The sequence below is a fragment of the Onychomys torridus genome, chromosome X (assembly GCF_903995425.1).
Source record: "Onychomys torridus chromosome X, mOncTor1.1, whole genome shotgun sequence".
Lineage (NCBI taxonomy): Eukaryota > Metazoa > Chordata > Mammalia > Rodentia > Cricetidae > Onychomys > Onychomys torridus.
This window is the reverse complement of record NC_050466.1, coordinates 87,584,463-87,608,294: the sequence shown is the minus strand read 5'-3', so window position 1 is coordinate 87,608,294 and position 23,832 is coordinate 87,584,463. Positions and strand designations below refer to the sequence as shown.

General features: G+C 40.6%; 1 protein-coding gene and 1 non-coding gene across 2 annotated transcripts in view; one reads left to right on the top strand and one right to left on the bottom strand.

The window, feature by feature from the left end:
* Window positions 1-23,832, top strand: part of Ophn1 (oligophrenin 1) — a 317,225-nt gene that overhangs the window by 72,450 nt on the left and 220,943 nt on the right. The window contains exon 3 of the mRNA XM_036174204.1: window positions 21,457-21,552. Coding sequence (XP_036030097.1) covers window positions 21,457-21,552 — 96 coding nt within the window. The remainder of the gene's footprint in view (window positions 1-21,456; window positions 21,553-23,832) is intronic.
* Window positions 5,787-5,895, bottom strand: LOC118574878. Its single transcript, XR_004943764.1, has one exon. It is a non-coding gene; the product is annotated as a U6 spliceosomal RNA (small nuclear RNA).

Genomic DNA, 23,832 nt, shown 5'->3' with positions numbered 1-23,832 from the left:
TTGGAGGAAACAAAGGGGTCAGGGACACCATGAGCACAAGGCCCTCAGAATCAACTGACTGGGACTCATGGCTTGCAGAAATCAGCTAGCCTGTAGGGGGTCTCACCTAGGTCCTCTGCATACTTGTGGGATTCCTAACAGTGGGAGCTGGAGCAGTCTCTGACTCTTTTGTCTGCTTGTGGGACTCTCTTCCTTTACTGGGTTGTCTTATTGTAGCTTGTTATGCTGTGTTTGGTTGATGTCCCTTCGAGGCCTGCTCTTGTCTGAGGGGAGGTGGTGGTGGGATGGATCTAGGGGAGAGGAGAAATTGGGCCTCGGTGTGGGGTGGGGTGGGGTGGGGAAGAAGAGACTGGGGAGGGGAGAGGAAGGAGGGGAAACTGCAGTTGGGGTGTAATATATGAGAGAAGAGTTAAAAAAACCATAACAACTACAAAATAAAGTGTGGCAGCAAAAAAGATTGCTACAATTATCTGAAAGGTTTTCTCCTTTCCCATTTATAATTACATGTTTATGTGAGGATAGAGTTCATATTTCCTCAACCAAAAAACAAAACAAAACAAAACAAAACAACTCAAACGCATCAACAACAAAAAATATGTATCTAAACAGACTGCATGCACAAGCAGATATGACAGTCTAAGTATTTTATGTTAAGCCAGATGTTAAACATACTTGAAACCTTATAAAGTAATTCCAGTTCTTTATGTATTTCTTATTTTGTAACATAAATTTTTCTCATAAAATATTAACGCTGATATATAATTATTTCACTTGTATAATTTGAAATGAATTAATAGATACTCTAAATTGATTCAATATTAATATATATAATTTACATAAATGATGCTTCTTGGAGCCAATTATAGGAGGAATCTCAAGGCCATTTTAAGTATATCACAGGCAGGAAATTAACATTGGTACAGCAGTGTATAACATTTTATCATGTGTAGATTCAAAGCTGGGTATGGTGGCACATGCCTGTAATCACTGGAGGGATAGGGGCAGGAAGATGAGGAGTTGAAGGCCAGTCTTGGCTCATGATGAGTTGGAGGTCACCCTAGGGTACATGAGACCTTGACTCAAAACAAGCAAGGAGAAGATATTACTTGTAGCCAGTTTTAACAGTTGAATATTCTATAAAACTTTATAGGTTAGCCGGTTTTACATACTTTAAACTAAAGTAAGAATGGTAAAGTAGATTGCAGTAATAAAAATGTGGTACTTTGGGGCTGGAGAGATGGCTCAGTGGTTGAAAGTAGTTTTGCCCTTGCAAAGGACCCAGGTTTGATTCCCAGCACCCACATGGTAGCTCACAACCATCTGCGACTTCAGTCCCAGGGTATCTAATGCCCTTTTCTGACCTCAGGTGGTAGCTATGCATGTGGTGCATAGACATATATAATATTCTGCCAAACCACCCGTATACATAAAATAATAAAATAAATCTAACAAATTAAAAAATTGTGGTACCAGTCAATCCAAAGTAATGTCAGATTTTGATATTTTATAGCTTTCTGATTGATCAGGGAGTTCTAAGTATAAACCTCAGGATCGTTACAAAATGAGGCCTGGGTTTTCTTTCTTTTTTTCATGCATTCAATATTATTGCAACGTCAGTAATCTAACAGTATTTTTCTGTAGTTAGGAATCAGTACCTACTTTGGAAAGGAATGAACATGTATATTTCCACCAGGAATTCTTAGACATAGTATAGTATTTAGTATATGGTAGATATATTACAGTTAATACAGAGCACATTAAGTGTCAAATACAAAATAATTTTTAAAAGTTCTATAATTAACAGTATGCAAAAAATCATTTTACATTATTAAATAAAATTTAAATATTTTAAATTAAATATTTAATTATTTTAATGAGATTTAATAAATTTATATACAAGTCTAAGTGAAACAAATTATAGTTTATAAATGTAAAATTTTTTTGGTGCAATACACCAATCTCATCTGCATATAGCAAACCAAAACTGTATATAAAGTAATATTTTCACTGTAATTAATAGTATAAAAAAGAATTTCTACTTTATTAAATAAAATATGTCTTAAGTGAACCTAAAATTATACTCTATAAACTTAAAGTTTTTCTGGTGCAGTGTACCAATCATATTTACAAATAGCAAACCAAAACTTTGCATAAAGGAATACTTTCCACCGCAACAAGAAGCAGTTAATTTTGGAAAGTGTGAGACATATTTCAAATACACCGGGACTAACTTACAGTTTTTGAACATTCGGAGACTAGCTTTGTCATTCATACTTACGCTACTCAGTTACGCACTGAGATTACAGTAGAAGCTTTCTTTAAGAGAAAGAGGTGTCTTCATGTTAACTGTGTATAAGTTGGACATACTTAACAAAGGAAGAAACAGCTGCTATTTCAGTATGAACCCTAAGTGCATGTTGAGATTTTTCACTGAAATATTTTTTTCCTAAAAGCTCCCCCCCCTTTATTTATTGTTTCAGAATTTCCCATTCTTAGGGTATGTTTACCTCTCTTCCTGGAGAGAAAAGAAATGTCTCAGATCTCTATATAGAAAGGGATGTGATTCTGGCTAATATCCCTTTAGAGTCTTTGTTCTGGAAGGAAAATAAGTAAAGAAAGCAAATATCACACCAGAAGGAAAAGAAATGAAGAAAACAAAAATTATTTCAGATCTTTTTGTTACCTGAAAAGAAGGAAATAGTCCTTTTTAATATAGTGCTGGCCAAAGAAGTGCTCACCATTACCCTTTCATACTTGCTTGTATATGAATATAAGATAAGGACAGTGGATAAAAGGTACTTTGCAGTTAGTGATTTTAAAGTCACAGTTCTTTAAAATTCTTTGGTGATAGCTTGGGTGTTCCAGTCCTACTTCTAGGTATGAGCTACAGGTGACATTGTTTCAGGCTTTTAAGTATTCGTAACTGGGAACTAGTAGTATCCTAATGTTCTACTTAAAGCAATTCCAGGGTCATCGTTGGCAGTCCAACTAATCAGTACTCGATTTTCTTCTGCAAGTATTTTAACATGGCATCTACCCCCTCCACAGAGCCCCAAATATTCTTCAGCACTGTGCACTCCCTTTCATTGGCCTGCTCCAATTCTGTCTTGGTGTTGAAGCGCAGTAGGGCTTTTGTCTCTTCCAGGACAACTGCATCGCATGAGGCCAGCTCCTTGATTCGAATCATGACTTCTTGGGTGAAGGTCTGTGGCCAAAATACCTGGGAGACCAGGCCCTTCTTACAAGCTTCCTGTGCTGTTAGCTTCCGCCCACTGAGTAACATTTCATTCGCAGAGGCTTCTCCCATAATCTTGGGAAACGTAAAGCTGGAACAACCATCTGGACTCTGTCCAAAGGTGGTATAGGGTGTTTGAAACCAAGCCTTTTCATTAGCCCAAACCACATCACAAAGAGGCAGTATAGATGCTCCCAGTCCAATGGCTGGGCCATTGACTGCTGCAATAATAGGCTTCTTAAACTGAATGAAAGTATTCACAAAATTTTTTATTGATCCTGCCATTTTAGTGCTTTCTCTTTTCTTGTCCCTTGTGAGATGCTGTATAAAATAAGAAAAGTCCAGGCCAAAACAGAAGACACTGCCAATTGCACTGAGAAGTACCAACTTGCTGTCGTCATTAGCAGCCTTGTTCAGAGCATTCTGAACTTCAATCATCACTTCTAAATTTAGTGAGTTATTTTCTGATGATTTTGTGGATAAAAAGATGTGGGTGAAGCCATCTTGCTTCCTCACCACAATATCTCTGAATCTGAAGGAACTCTCGGTCACCCTTATGCTGAAACGCACCCGCCTTTCAGGTCTTTTCTTGCTAGTAAGTTTCTTGTTCTTGGCCATCTCTTCTGGAATGGGTGTCTCCTTGTTAGTTGTTTTTGTAACTGGTTGTTTCATGTTACTTGTATCTAGGGATGGAGATTGCCCTGTAGTAGCAATAGTTAATGGTGTGGCCAGGCCTGTGGTCATGGGGCAAGATGAAGATTGAAATTTGCTGGTAATAGCCAACTGTATGGGTATGGCTGCTATTTCTTTGGCAGACAGAGAATGGCTGTTTTTGGCAGCTACCAAGTGTGTGGTAGTGGGGGCAGTTATCAGATCAGACATCAGTTGACTCTTTCTGGTAATAGCTAAGCCTGTCGCCATGGCTGTGGTCATTGGGCCAGATAAAGAATGGCCATCACTGGCAAATGTCAAGCACGTGGCTGTAGCTCTGGTCACCCGGTCAGATGGAAATTTATTTTTTCTGTGACTGGCCAATTGCGTGGTTATAGTTGTGGGACTATTTCTGTCAATGGACATTGGGCCTGGCAAAAATTGCTTCTTTCTGGTCACAGAGAAGAGCGTGGACATGGCGGTGGTCCCTAGGCCAGATGAAGAGTGACTTTTTCTTGCAACAGCCAAGCGCATGGCCATGGCTGCGCTCATTGGGTTTGATGAAGATTGGCTGTTTCTGGCCGAGGACAAGAGCGTGGACATGGCTGTGGTCACCGGGACAGGTGAAGACTGACTTTTTCTGGCAACAGCGAAGCGCGTAGCCATGGCTGTGGACATTGGGCCTGGCGAAGATTGGCTCTTTCTGATCACGGACAAGCGTGTGGACATGGCTGTGGTCCCCGGGCCAGATGAAGACTGACTTTTTCTGGCATCAGCGAAGCGCGTAGCCATGGCTGTGGTCATTGGGCCTGGTGAAGACTGGCTTTTTCTGGCCATGGACAAGCGCGTGGACATGGCTGTGGTCCCCGGGCCAGATGAAGACTGACTTTTTGTGGCAACAGCCAAGCTTGTAGCCATGGATGTGGTTGTTGAGTCTGGCGGAGATTGGCGTTCTCCAGCCATAGACAAGCGTGTGGACATGGCTGTGGTCACCGGGCCAGACAAAGACTGCTTCTTTGGGACAACTGCCAAGCGAGTTGCCATGGCTACGGTCACTAGGCCAGAAGCCTGCAGGTTTACTAGTGGATTTCCACTGGTCTCAGCTTTCTCTTGGAGGCCCAGTAAAGCCCCATTGGGTTCCTCTGTGGCTACTTCCTGTGTTAGCATGCCCTGGTGACCCTGCTTGGCTTGACCCAGTTTTTCGGGGCTCTCAGTCTGAAGGTCAGCCGCCCGCTCCCTTTTCTTAACGGAGCGGCTAGGAACAGCTATTTCCACACCTGAGGGCGTCGAGTTCTTGTTCTTTGCCATGGAGAGCTGGGGTATTTTTCTCGAATTTCTAGCAGACATTTGAAAACAAGTCTTTAGATTTGGTGGTCTTAGAAAAAGAGTGCTTTTAGGGAAAGGCAGGTATTGTCTGACCTGAAGATCGATTTGATTTCCATTGTTGCTGTTAAAGGTCCTATGGGCAGCACTAGGTCACTCTCCGCCTAGCTGTTCTAGGACTGGATAAGCTCCGCTCAACAGGGGCTACTTCCGGTTCACAAGTGATATCCTAGCTGTTTTAGCCCCCATGGAAAGGCTTGCATTTCTTGTCATTTTAAAAATGATTCTTATTTATAATTCATTTTTCTCCTTTCCATATATATATATATATATCATATATATAATATAGATTGTGAGGAACCGGTGCTACTCAGGAGAACAATGACTGAAAAAAACTATTTTTTTTACTCACAGTTCTTTGTCTGTGGGTACCACATTTATTTATTTACCTATTCATCTAATTGAGGAAATTTCATTACTTTCAAGTTTTGTTTCCTAAAATTTTTCAACTAAAAATTAGTATACAAAACAATGGACCTAGTTATAAGATATTCATTCATGCATAGCATGGATTTTGCAAAAATATGACAGTTTCACAAAAGTGCCTGCCATCCTTGTGCAACAGCCATGCTAATTAGTTCTCCAAATCATTTCAACTTTAGTATATGTGCCACCAAAGTGAGCACTGGTCATATTTTTAACGTGGTGAAATATCATGGACAGTGACCACTGTGTTTTGTTATGTTTAGGTGGTTTAAAAATATTAATATTTTCAGACAGGGTCTTCTTACTATATTATTATTAATATTTTCAGACAGGATATTACTATGTAGACCAGACTGAGATGGAACTCACTGTGTAACCTGAGCTGGCCTCAAATTGAGGATCTTCCTGCATCATGCTCCCAAGAGCTGGGATTTGTAAGTTAGGCTCACCATGCCAAGCTATTGCTTAGTTTTAGAAGAGGGCCAAATTTTCTTCCTAACTGGCTGTACCATTTTGCATTCCCACCACCAGCATTGAGAATTCTAATCTTCCATATCCTCACCAGCATATGATGTTGAGCATATTTTCATCTGCACTTTATTCTCTAGGTAGGTATGAGCATAGCTTGTCTTACTAAATTTTTTCAGTGAGGTTATTTGTTTCCTTATTGTTAATTTTTAAGACTTCGCTGCATGTTTTGGATAACAGACTTTTCTTATCAGCTATATCTTTTGAAAATATTTTCTTCTAGTCTGGTTTGTCTTTTTCTTGACCATTGTCTTTCACAGAGCAGAAGCTTTACAAAAATTTAATGGAAGTCCACTTTATCAACTGTTTTTTAATCAATTATTATTATTTTTTGGTTTTTGAGACAGCATTTTTCTGTATAGCCCTGGCTGTCCTGAAACTCACTCTAACTTGAGAAAACTGTAGTTTCTTAGTAGAAATACTTAAAAGCCTTTATAGATGTATGTTGTATCTAGCATGTTTTCAGGTTTGTTAATGTTTTACTTTTCTTTTTTTTTTTTAAAGATTTATTTATTATGTATAATGTTCTACCTGCATGTATGTAGGCAGGCCAGAAGAAGGCACCATATCTAACTATAGATGGTTATGTAACACATGTGGTTGCTGAGAATTGAACTCAGGACCTCTGGAAGAGCAGCCACCGCTCTTAACCTCTGAGCCATCTCTCCAGCCCCTAAAGTCTTACTTTTCTTGTTCAGTTTTCTACCTGGTTGTTTTGTCTATTTTTAAATGCATCACACTGATATCTCTATTTAGTTTTTATTGATTTGTCTATTCCTAAATTGCTGTTTTTTGCTTCAATGTTATTTGGTCAATGTTATGTTTGTAATTGTTAATGTCATAATTTTGTCTTTTTTTACTCATTTTATTTTCTTTATGTGTATGTGTGAGTTTATATTCACCACGTCTAAGCAATATCTCAGAGAGGCCAGAAGAGGACATCAGATCTCCTGGTATAGGAGTCACAGGTGGTGTGAGCTGCCATGTGGTCACAGGGAACCAATCCCAGGTCCTCTACAAGAGCTAAAGTTGACACTAGTGATTTTTTTAAAAAAAAAATTCTTAATATGCTGTATTTATTTATTGAAAATAGATTTTTTTCATACAATATATTCTGATCACCATTTCCCCTCCACCAACTCCTTCCAGATCCTTCCCACCTCTCCACCCAACCAAATTCACACTCGTTTTGGCTTTCTCTCATTAGAAAACAAACAAGCAACTAGAAAAAAAAATCCAGAGTTGACCCAAATAAGCAAACAAACAGAAAATAAGCCAAATAAAAAGCATAAGAAACATACCTAGAAGGGACACACTCATTTGTACACACAGAAATCCCATAAAAATACAAAATATGAAACCATAATATAGAAGCAGAAGACCTGTAATGTAAAAAATGGTATAGATACAGTCTTATGAGACAAAGAACCTTAAAAATTTCTACTGAGTTTGTTTTGCATTGGCCAGCTACTGCTGGGTATGGAACCTAGCCTTAAGTTTGGTTTGTACTCAGTGAGACTTAGTAGAAGAAAACTAATTTTTCTTTTGCAAGTGGTTATCAATTTGAGATAGTTTTGGTTATGGATGGGGGCTTATGTCCACTTCCCCTCTCAGGTGGGAGCATGTGTGGCTTAGGCCCATGCAGGTCCTGTACATGCTGCGCTGCCACAGTTTCAACTAGTTCCTGTGTGTTTCTCCTCTGTTATGTCTAGAAGGCTTTGTTTTCTTGGTGTCTTCCATTCCCATTGGCTCTTAACCATGTTTTTGTCTCCTCTTCTACAAAGTTCTCTGAGTGGAAGGATTTAAAGAAGACAAGTTGGGTAATATTATTTTAAAGTGTTTTACTTTTGCTTATGTTGCATTTGTTTAACTCTGTGAAGCTGTAATACTTTGCCTGCCTAACACACCTAATGGTCTAATAAAGAACTGAATGGCCAATAGCAAGGCAGGAGAGAGAAATAGGTGGGGCTGGCAGGCATAGAGGATAAATAGAAGAAGAAATCTGGGAAAAGGGATTGAAAAGGAGCAGCCAGAGAAGGAGGAAGACATCAGGGTCCAGCCACACAGCTACACAACCAGCAAGCCACAGACTAAGAGTAAGATTTACAGAAGTAAGAGAACAGGAAAAGTGAGAGGCAAAGAAAGATGGGCTAATTTAAGATAAGGAAAGCTGGCAAGAAAGAAGTCAAGCTAAGGTCAGGTATTTATAATTAAGTATAAGCCTCCGTGTGTGATTTATTTGAGAGCTGGGTGGTGGGTCCCCCCAAAAAGAGAAAAAAAAACCCAACAACAAAGCCATCCTATTTAGGAATGTGTGTTTTAAGGTATCTCACTCTCTGAACATTGTCCAGTTGTGGGTCTCTGTATTTGATACCATCTGCTGTGGGAGGAAGCTTCCTTGATGATGGCTGAGCAAGACACTAATGTATGAGTATGGGAGAATTTCTTTTGGAGTAATTTATTTGCTATGTTCCTTTAGCAAAATAGTAGTATTTAATTTTTCCCTTGGCTCCTAGACTATCTAGTCCCAGGTTCTTAGCCATCCAAGCAGTGGCAAGGATGAGTTCCATTTCAAAGAGTAGTCCTTATGTCCCCATTGTAAATTGTAGAATTTGAAGCTTGGTTTTAGTTTACCTTCCTCCTTTGTTAGTGTACAGAGTACCTTAAAGTACCCTGAATACTAGTAGGAGTAAAGGCTCTAGGTAGGCATCATCTCAACTTCACCATTTTCAATGAGTTTCTGTAGGTGTTGTCTTCAGCAGTAGGGCCTTACCATTAGTTTGTGGAGAGCAACCAATAGTTTTGGCAATAGCCTAGTTTGGGAATTTCCATCGAGCCCTTTCGGCCAACAATTGAGTTAGATATAACCCATTCCTGAAACTGGAGGTTTCATTTGGTGACGAGAGATGTCTAGTTGGAGCGTGTCTCCCCTGTTATTTTGTTATTCCATTTTGATTTCTTGCATATACAGATACATTTTAAGAAGCTTTTACTGTATTAGGTTTCCAACAACTTCTCAAATGACCCTTTGTTTTAGCTGTCCCTCATCACATTCCCTCCTTTACACCTTTCTTCCCTCCCCTTCTCTGTTTGATCCTTCTGTTCCAGTCCTCACTGCTGTCCATCTATAACTATCTATTCTATTTCCTCTCCTTAGGTAGATCTATCCCCTTGCCAAGCTCCTTACTCTGTACCAAACCTCTGTGGTTAATGTTGATTGTAGCCTGCTTATTGATAAATTGGCAACTAATATCCACATATAAATGAGTACATACCATATATGTCATTTTGGGTCTGGGTTACTTCGCTCAGGATGATTTTTTTCTGGCTCTATTCATTCATTCTAGCTCTATTACTTGCAAATTTCATGACTGTTTTAAACAGCTTAGTAGTATTTCATTGTGCAGATGTACCACATTTTCTTTATCCATCCGTCTGTTGAGGAACATCTAGGTCATTTCCAATTTTTGCCTATTATGAATAAATCGGGCAACAATGAACATGGTTTAGCAAGTGTCTCTGTGGTAGGTTGGAGAGTCTTTTGGCTGTATGTACAAGAGTGCTGTAGCTGGAGCTTAAGGTAGATATATTCCCAGATTCCTGAGGAACCACCACACTGATTGCCATATTGGCTGTACAAATTTGCACTAGTAAGGGTAAGTGTTCTCCTTATTCCACAACTTTGCCAGAATAAACTATCATTTGTTTTATTGATCTTGGCTGTTCTGACCTGTGTAAGATGATGTCTCAAAGTAGTTGTGATTTAAATTTCCCTGATCACTAGGATATTGAACATTGCTTTAAGTGCTTCTCAGTCATTTGTGTTTCATCTTTTGAGGATTCTCTTTTCAGATGTGTACCCCATTTTGAATTGGGTGATTTGTTTTTCCAGTGTCTAGTTCTTTGAGTTCTTCATATACTTTAGATATTAGCCCTCCATCAGATGTGTAATTGTTAAAGTATTTGTCCATTATTTAGCTTTCCAATTTGTCTGAGTGATGCTGTCCTTTGCTACACAGAAGCTTTCACTTGCTTGGCAAGAGTTACTTAGTAATATTTTTGAGGCGATTACGAAAGGTCTTTTCCCCTGATTTCCTCCTTTGACAGCTTGTCATTTGTATATAGGAAGGCTGAATTTTGTGTGCTAATTTTATATTCTTCTACTTTGCTGAAAGTGTTTATGAGCTTTTATGAGTTTCCTGGTGGAATTCCAAGGGTCATTTATGTTATCTTATCAATAAAGATACTTTGATTTCTCCCATTCCTATTTGTATCCAGTTGACTTCCTGCAGTTGTCTTAGCTAGGCTCTAGCTCTAGCTAGACTTCAAGTACTATATTGAAGACGTATGGAGAAAGTGGATAACCTTGTCTTGTTCCTGATTTTAGTGAAATTATTTTGACTTTCTCTCCATTTAATTTGATGTTGGCCATAGCCTTGTGTAACTCAAAATCTAAATAGTCTTATAATAAAAGCCTGGAGTCAGATATTTAGAATTGATAAAAATGAAAACACAGCATATCCAAACTTATGGGACACAATGAATATGGTTTTAAGAGGCAAGTCCATAGCAATATGTGCCTACATAACATAACTGGAGAGATCTCACAACAGCAACTTAATGATACACCTGAAAGCTGTTGGAATTTGAGGTGTGTGCCACCACACCTGGCTGTTTCCAGTGTGGCCTTGAATTCACAGAGATCCAGACAGGTCCCTGTCTGCCAAGTGATAGGATTAAAGGTGTGTGCCACCACCACCTAGCATCTGTGTTTTTTAATTGGGGGAGTTGAGACTATTGATGTTGAGAGTTATAAATGAGCAGTGTTTATTTATTACTGTTATTTTGTTGTTATGATGTGGGGTCCCCCCCCCCCGCCCTTTGATTTATTTATTTATTACTTGTCTTGATGTTGTTAACCTCCACAGATTGAAGTTTTACTTCTAGTACCAATATAGAACTGCATTTGTAGATATGTACTTGTTAAATTTGGTTTTATTTTGGAGTGTTTTTCTCCATTTGTTGTGATTGAAAGTTTTTCTGGGTATAGTAGTCTGGGCTGGCATTTGTGGTTTTTTAGAGTCTGTAGTACATCTGTCCAGGCCTTCTGGCTTTTAGAGTCTCCATTGGGAATTCAGGTGTTATTCTAATGGGTCTGTTACTTGTTTCTTCTTTCCTTTGCAGCTTTTAATATTCTTTCTTTTTTCTGTTCATTTAGTGTTAGGATTCTTATGTGTCATAGGGAATTTCTTTTCTGGTTCAGTCTCTTATGTATGTTTCTTGTACCTTCATAGGCCCCTCTTTCCTTAGGTTAGGGAAATTTTCTTCTATTATTTTGTTGAAAATATTTTCTGTGACCCTGACCTGGGTTTCTCCTCCTTCCTCTATTTCCATTATGTATAGATTTTGTTTTTTCATTGTGTCCCATATTTCCAGGATATTTTGTGCCTGGATTTGCTTAGATTTAACATTTTCTGTGACTGAGGTACCCATTTCTTGTATCTTGTCTTCCATGCCTGAGATTCTGTTTCATCTCTTGTATTCTGTTGGAGAGACTTACCTCTGAAGTTTTTGTTTGACTTCCTAAACTTTTCATTCCCTGTTTTAGCTCTCTTTGGATTTTCTTTAGTGTTTTTATTTCTACTTTATTGTCTTGAACTGTATTCATCATTTCATTCCACTGTTGTTTATGTTTTCACAGACTTCCTTAAAGGATTTATTCATATCCTCTTTAAGGTCCTTGAGCATATTCACAATAGCTGTTTTGAATTCCTTGTCTTGTGCTTCAGCTATATTGCATGTCACAGGACCAACTGTGGTAGTGTTGCTGGATTCTGATCGAGTCACATTGTCTTGGGTGTTAATGATTGCGTTTTTGTGCTGTGTCTCAGCATCTGTTTTGAGATGACTGTGATTCTTGGTGTGGATATCTGTTCTTCTTTGGGTGGCTGTGAAGTTCCTTGGTTTCTGTTGTTCTCTCTGGATCTTAGGAAAGCATAGTGGCTATGGCTTTCCTGGTAGGGAGTGTTTTTGAGTCCCTTTGAGGTGTGGCCTCTGTGGGTCCCATATAGAATGTGTTTCTTGGTATTGGGGGCTAACAGGAAGAAATATGGATAGGCTAGAAGTAGTGCTGGGACTGAGTTTAGGCAGAATCCCCAGGGAATGGAGTTTTCTAATGCACTGGGGGCTGGGAATGTGACTGAGGGATTTACAGTGGGGGGCCGGAAGGAAAGAAGATCACCTACTGATTTCAGGTTGGTGTTGTCAGAGGTCCCAGGTGGACAGTACATCTGGGTATTGGTGGCTGACATGAAAAGATAGGGTGAGGGAGGAAGGCTACATCCTGGAGAAGTTCTGGACAGTTCCCAGAGAATAAAGGCAGAGAGGGTGGAGAGACTCCTGCAAGTGGTCTGCTACAGGGCTGGGATAAGACTGGGGAACTTGCAATGGGGAGAGGAAGTAGAGTGAAGATCAGCAGTAGGCACTTTTAACCACTGAGGCATCCATATTTCCAGCCCCATTTTGTTTGCTATTGCTGGATCTCATGTGACCCAGGAGGTCCTTGAACTGGCTATGTAGCCAAGTCTGGCCTTGAATTACTAATTCTTCTCCCAGTACCTCCCAAGTGATGGAATTACAGGCATGATTTTGTGTAAAACTTTGTTTTGAAGCCATCTCCTGTTTTATTACTTATTTCACAGTATGTTTCATGGGATAATTTGTACTAAGTACATACTGTTTTTGAACATGTACTATTGTTTTCTGTGTCTGTGTCATGACTGTTAAGAAGTGAACATTGGGCCTATGCAGTGGCTTAGCAGGTAATGGCATCTGATAACCTGATTTTGATCCACAGCACCCATATAACAGAAGGGAGAGAAATGACTTGAGAAAATTAGTCTAAGAGGTTGGCAACCCAAGAGTCTCCTGGGAACAGGAGAATGTGTCCGCCATGTGGGGTCTGAGAATCCAGTTTTATAGTTGAGAGTAGGGAGTGGGGAGACCTGCCTTTGCTGAGCCCAGAAGCTATTTTTTTTTTTTTTTGTAGAAACGGGATTTTGAGACTGAAGGGTGGGAGATAAGTCACATTGTCTGTTTCTGTAACCTCTGAGATCCAGGACTTGTGATGTGGATTTGCTGCTTGCTACAGTTTCATGGATGGGGGCAGATTTCTTGAAACGTTGGGCCTGTTTTATGGTCATAATTCTGCAGAGGGGATATTCTTTATTCCAGACCCTTCATATAGAAAGGATAGAGAGAGTAATTATCTGTCTGGCTGTATCTTGCTGATGGAGAAGATATTGTTTTGGAGTTCTGGGGTCTGGAATTATTTTAATTTTGTCGTGCATGGTGGACTGAGTGATAGCAGTGATTTGATCCAGGAAGAACTTCTGTAAAATGTTGAAAAGACAGAGTTAAAGCATGGGGGCCATTAAGGGGAGGAGCCAGGATGAGATGGAAGCAAAAGCTCATCCAGAGGAAGAGGCTTGAATTTTCTGAGCCTGAACCCCCTTAGATTTGTTGATCTAGAAGCAGCATTGTTTCTGCAGGAAGACACAGATTACTTCATTGACAGCAGTCCAGAGATCGAGCTCTCATTGATATTGGAGTATCACATTGGCCAAAGAGTCAAATTGATCCCTGATGGTGTCAAGCTGATCTGGTTAGACAGAGAGGTTAACTGATGTAAAGAAATCCCTGCTTCTACCAGTACGAGTCCTGAAAGAGTGCCCAGAGTGGCAAGAAGAGCGAGGAGTTGCATGGCCCATAAGCTTGGTGAAAGGTACTGATATTGAGGAAAAACCAGTAAGATGAAGGGGCTTTCAAGAGCTGACAGATGCAGCAGATTTAGCTTTGACTAGAGCGGGGTGGTGGGTAAGTATTTGAAAGGATTTTCCTAGAGCAGGGAAGTCAAATCTTTCTCCTCATCCTCAGTAGTACTGGGAACCAGCAGAGGACTCAGTCAGATTGAAAATGGGAAGGCCAGTTAGGTGGATAGTGCCAGAAGGGCCATCTGGGATGAAGTGGTTCAGATAGTCTTATGGTGAAGGTGGTGACGGTGAGGTTGCATTGGTAAAGTTGGAGGGAACTGACAAGATTGTACATAGGGAAGTGGAGGTCTGTGTACACATTAGGGGGCCTTGTGAAGTAGGCTTAAAGTCCCTAGGGCAAATGTTGGGGAGGAGTGAGTTTTACAAAATTTTGCCAAAAGCTGAGAGTTCTGTCTTGTTAGGAAAGCCCTCCCTACTGTATCTTTAAAGGTGAAGTCAAAGTCCAATGGCGATGGAAACTAGACCAGCAGAAGGAAAGGGGATGGTTGGTTAGCAATTGGACAAGCAATGGCATACCTAGCAAGGAGAAAGACCCTGTAGAAACTGGAGGGGGCACTTGGGGGCTTGAAAAATCCAGTCTGTCCTCTGGGGCTATTTTTATTTCGAGACAAGGTCTTACTGTGTAGCCCTGGCTGTCCTGGAACTCACTATATAGTCCATGCTGGCCTCTAACTCACAGAGATCTGTCTCCCTTTGCCTCCTGAGTGCTGGGGTTAAAAGTCTGTGCTATTATACCCTGCCACGGCTAGATTTTTAGAGATTCTTTTCCCCCTAATTTAGGGTTGGTCAGTTTGAACAAGGACAGGATGACTGACCGGCCTACAGCTGTGGCATCAGGTTTGAATTTATCAGCCTGTCCATTAGCAGGGCCCTTACTTGCAGGAGAAAAGCCTAGCAGGCTTTTTTTTGTTTTTGTTTTTAATTACCCAGTCAGGGCTTCTTTCCCTACCTGTTGGCCTATCAAGAAATCTGTCTAACTCCTAATCCCTCAATCCCCACTCAGAGGTCACTCTAACTGCTGTTAGGGGTTTTGTGGTGCAGACTGCTCTAACTGCTTCCAAGCTATTAAAAGGGGTGATGTAGAAAAGGCAGCATTTCGACTGTCTCAGAGGAGAGTTGATCTAATAGGCCATGAGTAAACTAAATAGATGGCAAAGATCCGGACATAAGACAGCCATGGGATGACAGTGTGCATCCTGGGAGTGTGCTGTATGTGTGTGAGAGAACATCTGTAACATACAGAAAGTGAGACTGTTAGGATTACTATAGTTTTTGCTTAAGTCTTAGTTAAATAGTTGGAGAAATTTTGCTATATGGTAGGAAGAGAACAGACAAGAAAACCATATAAAAACCCCTGTCAGCTTTGGCATAGGTGTTAGCAAGACTGATTTTTTTTTTTTTTGCCATCATTGTCTATTACAAGATGTAAGGCTATTAGTTTGGCTTGAGAGCTTGAGACATCTTATTGGCAATCTATAAGTTCAGAAGCCAGCCAGTTGATCTCCTTTATTATAACCTTGTGGGGAACATAAAGAGATAAAGTTAACGAAAATTTCTCAACATTACACTTAACGTACTTTTGTTTAGCAAGATGAAATGTAATCATGCAGCTTAATGGACTGCATACCAGAGCCTTGTAGAAGGATAAGTAACTGCATAAACAGCTGTATAAGGAACAAACACCTGGAAGCTTTGGAAGAGAAGTCATTTAAAGTCAGTTTCTAATTGACAACTTAAAGGAGAAATGGAATCCCATCAGGGTTTTTGTTTGTTTGTTTGCTTTTGGTAATAGGATATTTTCCAGCAACTTACCAAGGATTAGGGTGTACAGGGACATATTGAAGTTGTGAGAATCACCAGTGAGAACTAGTAATGTGTGAGGAATGCAGTCCTTGGACTATTAAAGAAGCATACTGATATTTTTAATCCTGCTTATTCTTTTCTGCTGGGTGTTTTAGATGATGTAGGTTGTGAAAATGAATTACATTTTTTTTTTTTTTACTGTTAAGACCAGTTGGAGAACTGGTCCTCAGGGGTCACTTGGGATTGGGTGGAACCTCTGGATCCTCAGTCCTTTTATTTTTAACCAGTTAGTATACCTATGTCAGGATAAGTCAAAGGCCTTATTTGAACATTGTTTTATTTGGAGGCATGAGGGAAATTTTCTTCTGTGTTGACCTTCCTTTTTGTATTCTGGACACTGTTTAGAATTTACCAGATGGGATCTTCATAGCCTCCCTGAACAAGAGAACAGGTGTCTCTCCCCATGGTTACAGAACATTTTAAGAGATGCTCCATAGTCCCCTGGGATCTAATTGACCTGGGAAGAGAAGGGGGAAATATTTCCTATTTAATCCTTCTAACTACATCAGTATAGGCCTCCAAGTGTAGTCATTGAACACCCAGGAGAGTACTTAGTAATTTTATAACAGTCTAATAAATGAACTTTGATTAGACATATAATTTAGCTAGTCCTTGTAATTGTTGATCTTTGAGCTTAAAAACCATGTAAGGAATTTTTGTAGACCTTTTTAAAAATTATTATTTGTAGAAAGGCTTCAAGGTTTAAAATTATCTTCCCAAGCTTTTGAGGATTTAACTTGCTCCAGTTGTCTGAGAGGCAAGCCAGGGGGTAACCCCAGAAGCATGTCACTGTTCTTTTAACCTTGTCTGTAGTACAGATCAAGGTGAGAAGTGCTGCATTTTAAGAGATAGAGGCTAGTTCCCTTCTGTCCTTATCTGTAGGACAGATCAAGGTGAGCAGCACCTGAAGCTGAAGAGATAGGACCTAAAAAAGGACTACACAATGCTTAAGGTTCTGTTGTTTGTGGTGATGTAAACCAAAGTAACCTCTTGCCTCATGCAGAGGTGTGTAGGGCCCCAGCATGTCTTCAGGTAGCGTGAACAGTGATAGCTAATGAGATCGTGCCAGGCCCTTGGATTTACATAAGTGGTAAGATTTCCCTTGCAGGTCCTGGGATTTGAGGGGGTGGATAGGGAAGAGTCATATTGTTCCAGATAAAATAGAAAGAGGAAGCAAGCAAGCACTGTAGTCACTTATGGTAACCATTTTAAAACAATTTATTGAAAGAGGACCATCTGGACTGGGAGAGGCTCTCGGTAATTTATCCTATTTAAGTTGGATTTAAGTCTCTGTAAGCTATAACAATAAAATCAGACATCTAGAAGAACTCAGAAGGCAATGCATTCTTAACCTTTTTTTTTTTTTTTTTTTTTTTTTTTTTTTTTTTTTTGTAACTGACAGGTAAAAGCAAAAGCAAGGGTACCCAGGGTGCCATGGGGCAGAAACAAGCAGACCAGTGTGGAGCAGTGCTGTTAAGGTGGCTCTGGAGATACCCATCAGCAATAGCAGGCAGTAGGACCCACTGGCAGCAGCTAGTCTACCACTTGGCAACTTGTCATTTGAGTCTCTCCCTGTTGGGAACTGTGTTTCACCAATATTCATCCCTGGGGCACTGTGAATCTCAAACTGTTGGCTCCCTTTATTAACAGGCCAGTGCTGGGAGCATATGACTGGGAAAAACGCTTAAGTCCCTCTTAGAAATCAGTGACTATGTCATGTAAACACCCCCCAAATTAAAACAAAACAAAAAACTCAGAGTTCAGAAGTGCTTGGAGGCCTGGTTTACCTCCTTAGTCTGATGTAAAACGGGACACAGCGATAGACACTGTTGCAACCCTTATCTCCTTTACCTTAGCCTAAGAACAGTCTCCTTCTCTCTCTCTCCCTCTCTCTCTCTCTCTCTCTCTCCCTCTCCCTCTCCCCCTCCCCCTCCCCTCCCCCTCCCTCTCCCTCTTTCTCTCCCTCCTAGTTTTGTTTTTGTTTTTGTTTTTTTGACTGAAGGACCGAACCCAGGGCCTTGCTCTTGCTAGGCAGGTGCTCTATTAATGAGCTAAATCCCCAACCCTCTCCTCTTTCGTTTTTCAAGATAGAATTTCTCTGTGTAACAGCCCTGGCCGTTCTGGAACAGCTGTGTAGACCAGTCTGGCCTTGAACTCAGAGATCTTCCTGCCTCTGCCTCCTGAGTGCTGGGATTAAAGGCATGGGCCACCACACCTGACACTCATTGGTATTCCTTAACTTTGAATTTTAAAGTAACTTTGTGACATCCCTATCCTCTCACCTTCATTGATTTGAGCTTTTACATGTTTTTTTTTTTTTAATTTTTTTTGGTCATTTGTAAGAGTTTATATTTTAGAGAAGTTAACATTACATAATTTATAATATATCTGGGAATCAAACTTGGGTCCTCTGCAAAAGCAATATATTTGCTTAACTACTGAGCCATCTCTCCAGCTCCCAAACTTTGTTTTGTGAAGCAGGGTCTCAGTTTGTAGCCCAGGTTGTCCTGTAGCTCACTGGGTAGCCCAGGCTGGCCTTGGACTTCTTGATCCCCTTCTCCTGCTTCCCAAAGGCTAGGATTGCAGATGTGTCCCCCATGCCTGCTCTTTAAACATCGTAAGTTGCTTACGTATTTGGAGATGAGGAGAACATGCAGATGGGAAGAAAGCGAATTATCCATTTTGGAATGGACAGATCAGGAAGGGATGTGGTGGACAAGTGTGTGTGTTGTCTTGGTGAGCACCTCAGCTACAGCAGTGCAGCTTACTCAGGCTTACTGCTCTTGCATGTGGATCTTTCCTTAGCTTCTTGGGTTTCCGTACAGCATGGAGGCTCCTTCTAAGAGAGGACCATCCTCAGAGAAAGGTGAAAGAGCAAGACTTTATAGTCTAGCCTTAGGTAATACTGCCTGATATCTACCACCTTCTGTGTGTTGAGATAGAGTCTCTCTGGAATCAAGGGGAGGGCACATAGACTTTATCTCTAGACTTGGTTATGGAAACATTCTAGAAGACTCTGGGACAGATAATGGGGTTACTGTCTTTAGAGGGTCCATTATGCCAGTGAGAGTCATCTATGTTGTAAGGTAGTCGTTATTTTCTAGGTTTTACTTGTGGTTTTTTTTTTTTTTTTTTTTAAACATGGATCTCATATAGCACAGGCTGTGTAACCATGGCTGACCTCATCTGATGCTCTTGCTTCCACCTCTACAGTGCTAGAATTACAGGCGTGCAACATCACCTGTCAGCTTACTTGCTTACTTTTTAAATTGATGTATAGTTCCCCCCATTTCCCTTCCTTCCTCCCCTTCCTCTCTCCCTCCCTCCCCCTCCCACTGGTTTCTTGTGTAGCCCAGGCTGCCTTCAGACTCATTATGTAGCCAAAGCTGGTTTGAACTCCTGATGCTTCTGACTCCACCTCACTAGTACTGGTGTTAGCTGTATGCCACCACCTAGGAAGTAAGTTATTGTTCTGTCTCCCTGCCCCCAAGGAGTCTACATAGCCTCCACTGGCCTGGAACTCACTATGTAGACCAGGCTAGCTACAAACTCACCGAGATCTGCCTGCCTCTGCCTCCTGAGTGCCGGAATTTAAAAACGTGTGCCACAGTACCTGGCTTGTCGGCTTCCTTTTGTGACAGTCTCATTGTTAAGTGTACACTGGCTTGGAACTTAGTCTGTAGCCCAATCTGGTTTAGATCCCATGATTCCCTGACTCTTCCTCTAATACTGTTGTTGCAGGCAGACACTACCACTCATAGAAAATTATTGTGTGATATTTCATTGAGTGTGTATAGTCCAATTTATGTATCTGCACTTCTATTAGTTATCTGTAGTCTTGGCCATTTCGGGGAGCTGCTGTGAATGTCTCTTTTTGTTTGTTTGTTTGTTTGTTTGTTTTTTTTTTTTGTTTATCGAGACAGGGTTTCTCTGTGTAGTTTTGGTACCTATCCTGGATCTCTCTCTGTAGACCAGGCTGGCGTGGAACTCACAGAGATCCGCCTGGCTCTGCCTCCCGAGTGCTGGGATTATAGGCATGTACCACTGCTGCTCGGCACTCCTGTAAATGTCTTTATCCAAGTCTCTTGGTGAATGAAAACCACCTTCTATCGTCAGTGTTGCTTTGAAGAATTAAAACACACACACACACACACACACACACACACACACACACACACACACAATTAACTCTCTTTCCCTCTTCCAGTCTGTCAGGTATTGTAGCTATAAGTACTTGAATATAAATCTGTCAGTATTTTTTAAACTTTTATTCACTTATTTTATGTGTGTGTTTGTGTGTGTGCATGCAAGTATGTGTGCACATGTGCCTCGGTGCATGTGTGGCATTCAGGGGACAGCTGGTGAGATTGGTTCTCTCCTTCCACCACTTGGATTCCAGGGACTGAACACAGGCAATCAGACTTGGCCTCTCTGCCTCTCTGCCTCTCTGCCTCCATGGCTCCTTTAGCATAAATGTCCTATAGATGTGAAGATGGAGCATGTGGAGAAAAAGGAAAAGTTTGAGTTAATCCTCTAAGATGCCCCGATGCTGCTTAGTTGGTGTGAAGATTGCCTTCAAAATTTTAAGAATGCTAATATAATTAATATCTGATTTAGTAGGTTTAGAGTTGGGAATGGCCATGTGCATTTCCTTCAAGCTCCTAGAGACTGGCAGATCTGAGACTCACTTTAGGAGTAGCAAGGATCAAAAGGTTAGCCGAATCCCTTGCTGAAAGTCACATTTTAAAAGTTGGCAAAAATAATTTATCTTGTGTACATTAGTGTGATTTCATTTTTTACCTTCATTGAATATTTGAAAATGCATATTGAAAGTCATTGACACAATAAAAGCATTCATATGGCCATATAATCACACTGACTTTTTTTTTTTTTTAAGCTGAGGACCGAACCCAGGGCCTTGCGTTTGCTAGGCAAGTGCTCTACCACTGAGCTAAATCCCCAACCCCACACTGACTTTTTAAATTCATTATTTGTTTGGGTTTAAGCCCTTCATAAATACACTGTGGATTCTGCTTGACAGTATCCTATTCCAAGCCACCATCTGATTAGTGTGTAAAATGTCCAGGTGGTATCCCTAATGGGCTATGGAAAAGCAGGTAGATCAGCTGGCTTCCAGACCCAGCTTTGTTAGATAAGTCTTGAATTTTGAGTTTCACACATAGAAAATAGAACTAATTGTTTCTTTGTAGGATGGTTGTTGATATTTTTGTATGCAAGATGAGAAAATATTCGCTTATTGTGTGTAATAGAGAGTTCAGTTAAGTGGTTTCAAGTCAGAGAGGAGAGGGATTGAGAATGAAAATATGCTGCAAAATGTTCAACACTTTTAAATGGCTGCTTCATTTGTTCAGACTTTACTTCTGAAAGTAAGTACTGATTAAAAGTTCTTAACTTCCTCAAATACAAGTTGCTGCTTGTCGTATGTCCCTTTGGATTTCCTGTGTGCTGTAGCTGTGAGGAGGAACTTGGCGAGAGGATAGCAGTGTTGACCATCTCTACTGTCCTCTTCCTTTGCAGATTACTCTTCTGCGGTTCAGAAATTTTCCCAGACACTGCAGTCATTTCAGTTTGATTTCATTGGGGACACTCTGACTGATGATGAGATTAATATTGGTAAGTCTTCAGCAGCGTGTGGCCGTACAACTCAGGAAGCCATCCAGACTCCACGGAATTGCCATTTGTTCTGGATACAGAGCAGCACAGGGACCTCCTCATCCCTTTTTATCTCATGAAAGGCCCTGGGAGGCTACTGAAGAATGTTAAGAAAACATCCCTTTTGCAACAATTTCCCCTCACGCTGAAGCAGAGAAGAGGTCTACCATTTCTCCCTCACACTGAAGCAGAGGAGATGTCTCCTGAACCTCCACTGTGGCTAGACTGAAGGGAGACTTTTGTTTAAATCATCTAATAAGTTAACCATGAGATAGATGTTGGCCAAGCCATGAGATGTTGGACAAGTTATTTCCCCTTTGAGTCTCATTCTTGTCTTCTCCAATTACAGTTAGCACCCCTCTGAAAGTTATTACAGAGGACACAGAACAGTGGAAGTGTTTATTTTTATTCTGATGGTGGTAATAAAGCAAGGACCAGCAAACTAAGGCTTTTGTGCCGAATGTACCACCCTGCCTCTTTTTGTCTGTAAATTTTATTGGGTTCTAGCTACACTCTCTAAGCTTTGTCTGTGGGTGTTTTGTTTGGCAGAACAGCATTGGATAGTAGTAATAGTGACTGATGGCCCTCCAAATTTAAGAAATTAACTTTACATTCTGACTTAGATTAAGTTTGCTGACCCTTGAGTTAAGCATACATTATTTGCTGGGCTGGCCATGTTGGAGCATGTCTTTAATCCTGGTATCCAAGCCAGAAGCACATGGATTTCTTTGAATTCAGTGCAAGCTTGGTCTATGTAGGGAGCTCTAGGCCAGCCAAAGCTACATAGTGAGACCCTATATTAAAAAAAAATATTTCCTAGATGAGAACAATGAACCACACAGCTATTATGAGTGATAATACTGTTAGTAAAAAGAAGTGATATATGCAGTTACATGTTATATTCTCAAAGATTAAAATATAAAACATTACTATAAAATCTCATTGTAGCTAATTTGAATGATATATAAATATATAAATGAGTACTTATACTTTTCATGCATAGTTAGCAGCATATCGGGCACACTGGTATATTAACTTTTGAATATTTTCTTGTACACTTACTATTTTATTTAAAAAATTTTCTATTGGTGAAATTATTAAGGCAACTCCATGTAGTTAAAAGGGAGGTTTATTTTGTGGGGTGACTTACAAGTGAAGGGATATGTAACAGGGTCTGGGAAAGGTATGGCGCAGTCCGGAGGTGTTCACTGGAGAACTCTGCTCAGTCTACCTCCAGTGTCCAGGGTCCAGGAACCAAGAGAGCCCACACATCCGGATCTCTGGTCTTCAGTAGCCTCTTTCAGCCCCACCTTGTAGGCGTGACCATTACCGAAGCCTCAATGGGGCTTGGAACTTCCAGGTCAAAGCTGGAATGGCTACTCACTACAATTTTCTTTTCTCTTTTTCTTTATTTTCTTGAGCCAAGGTTACTGTGTGTCCCAGGTTGGCAGTGAACTTTAAAAAAAGAGTTATTTTGTTTTCAATTACATATTTCAATATATCTCTGTATGTAGGTATGGGCAGGTGAGTGCAGTTCCAGAAGAGGCCAGAGAGCCAGATTCCCTCCAGCTGGAGGTGGTTGTGAGCCATCTGACATGGGTCCTGGGAACCAAAGTCAGGTCCTCTGCAAGAACAGTACCTGGTCTTAACTGCTGAGCCATCTCTCTAGTCCCTAGCCATATGAAGGCATATGTCACCATGACTGGTTCATACATCCATTTTCTTTGCATGGAAATTATTTCTTAATGAATATAAAATTTAAACTGAGGATATTGCTCAGTTGGTAGAGTACTTGTCAGGTATGCAAGAAGTTCCGGATTTGATTCTAGCACTGCATAAAATTGAATGTGGTTGCACACACCTATAATCTCAGCACTTGGAAGGCAGAAGCAGGCACATCAGAAGTTCAAATTTATCCTCTGCTGCATTTTGAGTCCAGCCTGCACTATATCGATCCTGTCTCAAATAAGCGTGTGTGTGTGTGTGTGTGTGTGTGTGTGTGTGTGTGTGTGTGTGTGTGTGTGTATGTGTGTACATATTTTTGAGTAGGCTCAAATCGTAACATTTTATATTTACTTAAAATCTTATACAACAGGCCTGGAGAGATGGCTCAGAGGTTAAGAGCACTGACTGCTCTTCCCGAGGTCCTGAGTTCAATTCCCAACAAGCAACCACATGGTGGCTCACAACCATCTGTAATGAGATTTGGTGCCCTCTTCTGGCCTGCAGTCATACATGCTG